This window comes from Anser brachyrhynchus (genome assembly GCF_964034855.1).
Source record: "Anser brachyrhynchus genome assembly, chromosome: 7".
Classification (NCBI taxonomy): Eukaryota; Metazoa; Chordata; class Aves; order Anseriformes; family Anatidae; genus Anser; species Anser brachyrhynchus.
The window spans coordinates 32,173,000-32,180,355 of NC_137701.1; the positions used below are offsets into that span (position 1 = coordinate 32,173,000).

Genomic DNA, 7,356 nt, shown 5'->3' on the forward strand with positions numbered 1-7,356 from the left:
GCAACCCCTTCCAATGCCTGACCAACCTCTCTAGGAAAAAAAATTATTCCTAAAAAAACTAATCTAAACTTCCCCTGGCACAACTTGAACTTGAGGCCATTTCCTCAAGTCCCATCTCTTGTCACCTGAGAAAAGAGACTGCCACGCACCTTGCTGCAGCTTCCTTTCAGATAATTGTGAGGAGGTGCTCAAGAAGCTGGGAGGGGACAGAGTGAGGACAGCTGATTCAGACTGACCAAAGGGATATTTCATACCACGTGGCGTTATGCTCAGCAAGAAAAACTGGGGTAAAGAAGGAGCAAAGGGGGGGACATGCAGCTGAAGGACGAGGGTCTTCTGCTTCTGCCCCTGGGTGGGCCAGCAACAGCACCCTGGGTTGCATTAGGCAAAGTATTGCCAGCAGGTCAAAGGAGGTGATCCTTATTTATTTTCATTACACCTGGTGGACCTAATCCATCATAATCACCCAACTTCTTCCTCAAAACACCACATCAATAAAGAAGACAGACAAAGGGAAAGGAGAGAGAAGAAAAGGAGATACTCAGACTATTCAGTAGACAAGGAAACCAAGCCTACGTCCTGACTTTCTTTCCTTAGCTTATATTGCTCCTGGAAGAAGGCAGAGGTGCAGTCAAAGTCCTTGCACCAGTTACAGCCACAGAAATAGTCCAAGCACACTTTGATAACAGTCCCTTATGGAGTTACAGCATGAGTCCTTCATCTGTGACTTGCAAGTCACACATCACTCTTACACTGCTCACAGACACAGGAAAAAGAAAGGCACAAGAGACCGTAAAGGGCAGCGATGCAAACAGCATGGCACTTGTCTGTTTTGTTACCACAGGGACACTGATTTTAAGTGCTCCTCTTTAGAGCACTCACAGAGCAAATGGCCTCATGACCACAAGCAGTCTACTTGGCTTCTGTTATCCTTTTATAAGCCCCAAGAGGATCCCTGCCCTGACACTTACCAGCGTCTGTTGGTGATGTTTTCCAACTTCATACCCTCCGTAGTGTAGCACAGCAGGCTCGGCCTGTACAACGTTGCTCCTCTGGCGTTCTGAATAAACCTCTACAGAGAAAGATGGTGAGACAGGGAGATTAGGAAGGAGACCAGGTGAAACATACATGGTGAGTGTTACTTACATTTAGCAAGTATGTTTATGTAGCACCTCATGTATTACAGAGAGAAAAAGGAAACAGAGCTCTTGTTAAGCAGGCATGACTCTTTAAGTGGAGAGTTAAGGTGGCAACTACTACCTCAGCAGATCCATGATCATTTCACCACTTTATCTTTTGGAATCTGTCTCTTCATGGCTTCAACAAGCCACCTCAAAACTTTAAGATCAGCCAGAACCACCATTATTTCTTTCCTGACTACCTCTCCCAAGATTTGGGCTCACAGGGAGACACAGGATAAGCAACGGGATGAGAGCTTTGCCTGTGAGTTGAGAAAAATAATAGAGGAGTTCCTCCTAGGATTGCTCCAAGGTTGGGGAACAGTCAGAGAGCACAAACTTACTTGATTCCAGCAAGTGATTGGGGACAGCACGTCTTCTTTTTGGTTCCTCCACTAGGCTGTCCAGAAGGACGCTGGGTATCTTCTTGAAGGGTTTCTCAGCAATCGTGCTTTCTGTGGAGGCTGATTCAATCACATCCATGTTAGGACACAAATGGAGTCTGAAGGGTACTAAAATTCATCAGCACCTGGGGTCAAATCAAAACAACATAATGATAGAAGTGCCTTCCCTTACACTGCTAACATCTGTTGGCTAAAACTGCTTAAAACCATTTAGGAGAGCGAGTTTTTGTTGTTTTTTCCCCCCCTGCTGAAGCAGATTACAGAATAAACCAAATCCCAAGACCAGTTAAAATTCCTCCCCACTACCTGAACAATGGATTTACTGTCTCACACTCTGGACTGTAACTGGCAGGCATAAGTAGCAAACAGCTAAGTGCCAAACATGCTTCAAGGAGGACAAAAATAGAAGGTAAACTTCTGATCACTTGACAGAGCCAAGTGTCAAACCATCAGGCAGACTGACATCATTATTCATTTTGATGTTATCCACTCTAGGTCCACTGTGGAACAGAGCCAACAGCCAGCAGTTCCTCAGGAAGCCACGTTCTGTGCTACTGCTGATGTTACGTGGCCACTGAACCCCGGGGAACCCACGCTCAGCCATGATCTGTCTCACGGCCAGGTGTGCACAGCCTGAGCAGGTCCACAGAGCTCCAGGAGAAGTCAAGCCAGTACACAAGGTAATAGTTTCAGCCAGTAATTACTTCCAAAGAAAGCTGATAGCAACGGTATCCATCCCACTGCTGGAGAGGGCATGGCTGAACCAGGAAAGAAACAAGCTGTGGAAGGAATGGCATACACCAGAACTCCACCACCTCAGTTCAAGTCAAGCTTGTGATCAGAAGTCTTCATGTAACACAGCCCATTTTGCACTAGCGTGCTCCAAAGACTAGACAACCGCTTGTTATTTACCTTGCTTATGCACACATTTGCCTAAGACCATTCCACAGCATTTTCACATGCCATACCCTGTCCCTGCAGACCGTGACCCTCAGGGGTGCACCCTTAGCAGCACAGGCCTGGCACCTCAACAGGGCAGGACACCTGGAAGCCGGTAAGCTGTGCCCAAGGAAACATGGTTCACCACATTTTTCCACAGCAAACCCCAAGGGGTCTGCTGCAGAGACAGCGTGCTAACGCGTCTGCAGGACGGGGTGATTCCAGGAAACCTTGCTCACATGGCAAGCCCTAGCATTTAGGGCATCTTCAATGATCTTAGGGCTTACTGGGGATGTTTGGCTTTCAGGATGTCTCTCTCCTCCTTCACGTCCCCCAGCACAGACAAGAAGAGAAGGTTCTTCTGATAATCCCACAATCCAAACTGATTTCTGCAGAGACGTTCTCCCAACGTCTCCTGAGTGTTTGGGTTATTAACTTGCAGATTCCGTTTTAACTTTTAAATATTAATATGAGGGATAAGAAAATTGGCATTTGAATCTTTTGTTTAGATAGCAGCAGTTGGGTTATTTGTTTAGTGAAGATAACTGTAAACCCAGAAGGCCAAAGGTATTATAGATCTCGTGTTAAGTAAGCACAGTTATCAGAACATAAACTTTTCTAATGACAAGAGCAAATATTGCACAATCAGGACACCAGACACTATCCATCCACACAAAATTATCTTCCTAAATTCAGCACATGGCCCTTGGCTCTCCTATGAGCTGCGTGGAGAAAAAGACAAGACACTTTTGGCACAAGTATTGCGCTCAAAGGCAGCCATGCTGGCTTTTTCATCCCTCAAGATGCTTCATTTTGTATTTGCTCTTCACAAACAGGAAGATGGGTGCGCAGCTCAGGATGGTGCCACATTAATGTCAATGCACACTTGAACTCCCGCAGTGCTACGTATAACAGACTCCTCCTGACAGTCTCCTGTTGTCAGGAAGCTTCTGGCTGCTGGAACTGCGGCACAAAGGCTGATTAGCTGCTTGGACAACAGGTAGGTGACATGATCCACACTACGGTAGTGCTGTAAGATTCAACAGATCCGAAGCTGAATTGTTAGAACAAAAAAAAAATCATAGACTCATTAAGGTTGGAAAAGACCTCCAAGATCATCTGGTCTAACCATCCCCTACCACCAATATCACCCACTAAACCATGTCCCTAAGCACCACGTCCAACCTCTCCTTGAACACCCCCAGGGACAGTGACACCACCACCTCCCTGGTCAACCCGTCCCAATGCCTGACTGCTCTTTCTGAGAAGAAATGTCTCCTAATTTCTAACCTGAACCTCCCCAGCACAACTTGAGGCCATTCCCTCTAGTCCTATCACTAGTTACCTGTGAGAAGAGGCCGACCCCCAGCTCCCCACAGCTTCCTTTCAGGTAGTTGTAGACAGCAATGAGGTCTCCCCTGAGCCTCCCCTTCTCCAGACTAAAACTTATAAAATTTCTAAAAATCTGCCATCTTTCTTCTCTTGGTCAGAATGCCCCACTATGAAGACAAGTTTTGAAAAGCTGGAGACAGACTTACAATGGCCAAATGTTATTCCCAGTGTAATCGTATCGGTAATTCAAAGTGATGCTACTATCATTTCTCATGATACCATCATCAATGTAAATAACACATGCAGTTTTTGTTACTCTGAAAGAACCAAACCAGGACAGATGGTTACACACCAAGGCCCTGCAATCACTGACAGAGCCATGTTCCTGAGCTTTCTGAGAGACCCAGGTCTGTGCTTGATGTGGCACTTTTGTGCAAAACCATCACCAGAAAATCTCTGCGGCTGTGAAATCCTGGTTCCATCGGAGGCAACGGCAAAAGTCAACCCAAAGCCGCCAAGGCCAGGGTACGACCAACCCTTCCTCTTCTTTCTGTGACTTTACAAACAACAAAACACACACTTTTATTCAACCAGCTGAGTTTCCGAGCGGACAGACGGGCTTCGAGTTTCCCCACAGGTGTCCCCCCCGGTGCTCACATCTCCCTCACACCGCCTCGGAGGGGGGGAGCTGTAGGTCCTGCCCCAACCCCTGTGGACCTTTGGGGTCCAGAGGCAGCCCCACGGGTCTCCTCGGCCCTGAGGCAGCCCCTACTAGCCCCTACTAGCCCCCACCGGCCCCTGCTGGCCCCACGGCCCCCTCAGGCCGCCCCGCTCACCTCAGCGCCGCGGCGGGCCGCCGCGGTCGCTCGGCAACAGGCAGCCCAAGCGGGCCGCACCACTCTCGCCTCCCCGGGGGGAGAAGAGGCGAGCCGCAGCCATCAGGCACGACCGTTCTGGAGAAGAAAATCCCCTCGAGGGAGGCTACCTGCTTTTTAGAGCATAGTAAGGAGAGGATGAATCTCAGCGGGAGGAAGAGGGGTACGAGGGCGTCCCGCCGCCCGCTGTGGCCCAGGGAACCCCCCCGGCAGCGGCAGTGGTCGCGCCCTGACGGTGGTGCTCGGCGGGCTGGGCCCCGGGCTCCGCAATATGGCGGCGCCGGGGCCGCCTCAGGACTGGTGGTGTATGTGGTGTGCTTCTTCATAACACCCAAACGGTTTGGGGCTGAAAACACGTTAATAAAGGTGTCCCGGCAGTCGTTGTGAGCGTTTTCATTTGGGGCCCGCACTTGTTAGCCTTGCAGATTCCCAGCAGAAGAGCCGAAGTAGTTCACGCCACAGCAATCTGCATGGCTGTTCTGCGTTAGGTGACACAATCATAACGAAATTGGGGTAATGAAGTACATGTGGGAGAACAGTGTGCCCCAGCCCCTCCTGCCAGGAGCTCATCATGGTTGTCTTAGGCACCAACATGCTCGTAGCCCCACTGTTGTCTCCGCAGTGGTCTGAGGGCATGCAGTATAGGAAGCCAGAGGTGTTTCCAGAACTGGGTTTTTATCCTCTTACATTCTCTAAGAATAAAATTCTCCCCTTACAGCATTTCTAAGAGGTGAAACATAACCAGAAGTCGTGCAAAACTCAGTTGGGTTGGAAACCACCCTCCTCCTGCCCACCCAACGCCTGCTGGGGGTTTTGGGCTCTTGGCCCCACAGCCGCAGCTCTGCTTCGTGCGCAGCTTTGCTCCGGTCAAGTACGAGAGGAGAAAGGCAGCCGGCCTTTTTCCAAGCTATGCGTTCACCTCAGCTATGTAAACAGCCGCTGCTAGGGCTGACAGCAGTTTGTTCTCCACCTGACAGCCCGAGAGCCGGGCAGATGGCTGAAATTCTTCCCCCCTGCAGGACGGATCTGTGGGAGAGCCGCGGCTGGGCTGCCCACGGCTCTGGGGAGAGGTCTCTGCAAAACCTGCATTTTTTACATGGTACAATTTGGTATGAGAACAGAAGCACCAGCTCCAGAGCTTAATCACAGTGTCCCACACTGAACTTGTTTAGCTCTATCGTTTTATTTTATTTATTTATTTTTTCTCTCCCAAGAAAAATGCCGTGGGAATATAGTGGAGCAAATAGTGTGTTAACATATTTCTCCTCCCACGGAAACATGATTCACCTGTGTGTCTCTCTATTTGCACGGTCATAATGGAGTGTGCAACTAAATCCATCTCCACTTCCACATCAGAGGAGCTGAATATGATGCACCCCTGGTGGAAAAGCACTCTGTAAGGTTTCCTGAGAGGTGGGAAATAAATGGAAAAGGTAGCTGGAAACAGAGGATTATTGGCCAACAAAGCTTCAGATTTCCTTGGGATGGTTAGTGTAAATAAGGATTTTGAACTGGGATTTAAATAGGTGAGTCTCACCTCGATTTTATATCTATATTCCGAATATCAGAGGAAAAACGCATGGCCTGGTTGTCAGGCTGTAAAACAGGGATTACAAACAATTCTTTCACAAAGGAGGGAGAAAAATGAATGATTAAACTGAAGAACTAATGGAAATTTTATGTATTGAGGTTCGTTAAGGTACTTGATAAGTAAATAATCCTATAATCAAAGTAACATAAAGCAAACTAATTTATTTACTACTAAAGTTACCATTTGAAGTATTTCAAAATTGCATGAACAAATTCCAGTGTTTCATTTCTGGCTTAGATTACTGAAACAAATTCCAGCTGTGACAAATTTAAAATAGATATGCTGGGTAGGAATGAATGTAGCAAAGTGCAATGCTATACTATTTAATAGAGCAACACCTTGTTTCAAGATCTGTGAATTCTTGCTAATAAATCTCTTTCAATAATTCTCTCCTAATAATTCTCTGCAGTCTGCTTCTGCTCATAGGTTTCCCAGCACAGCGTGTCCCTCCCAGAGTGCTGACATCAAGCAAGGGTTTGCACAGGTGAGAGTTTTCCAGGTCTTATCTTGTATCCATCATCTTTAGAGCCCTCAGCCTACACATAAATATAATGCAAGGGTCACAAAATATTAGGATCTTCATTCACACTATTTGTGTTTAAATCCAGCATTGGCTTTTCAAAGCCCCTGGGCAACCATTGCCTGTATCAGAAAATGCACACACACATACACACACACCCATCTAAAAGCGCTTTCAGAAGCAAAGCTGCAGTGATGCCACAAACACAAGCACGAGCAGTGGCTTTCAGGGGAAGCTCTGTCAATAACAACAGAATAATAACATTTTCTTTGAGCCAAAGGAAGAGAGAGAATGACTTAGCAGCCCACTGAGATGATGCAGCACTGCCAATGCGGTTTCTTCAGACCACTATAATCACATTGCTTGGCTGCCTCTCATACCTCCTTTTAACAATCTGTTTAACCCTTTGGCCAATTCCAACCAAACTCTGTGGGCAAGCAGAGCTCTTAAAGAAATGAAAGTTCCTGAAAGTTTAGAGCGGGCAGGGGAGAAGACGGCTGAAATGTTTCCCCTTTGC

The 7,356-nt window shown here is 47.6% G+C and overlaps 1 protein-coding gene across 9 annotated transcripts in view; it reads right to left on the reverse strand.

Moving 5' to 3' along the window:
• Nucleotides 1–5,719, reverse strand: part of CFAP221 (cilia and flagella associated protein 221) — a 42,608-nt gene extending 36,889 nt beyond the window's left edge. For 2 of the 9 annotated variants that reach the window (XR_013953730.1, XM_080600210.1), the window contains exons 1-3: nt 4,839–5,719; nt 1,523–1,707; nt 972–1,072 (exon numbers count right to left, since the gene is read on the reverse strand). Coding sequence is in view for 8 of the 9 variants with exons in the window: in XM_080600210.1 (XP_080456336.1) it covers nt 972–1,072; nt 1,523–1,661 (240 nt within the window). In the remaining variant the exon portion in view is untranslated. Of the gene's footprint in view, nt 1–971; nt 1,073–1,522; nt 1,708–4,205; nt 4,410–4,689 lie in introns of all 9 variants that reach the window. The other 7 variants (XM_080600207.1, XM_080600204.1, XM_080600205.1 and 4 more) reach the window with 7 other exon arrangements.
• Between the last annotated feature and the right edge of the window lie 1,637 nt (nt 5,720–7,356).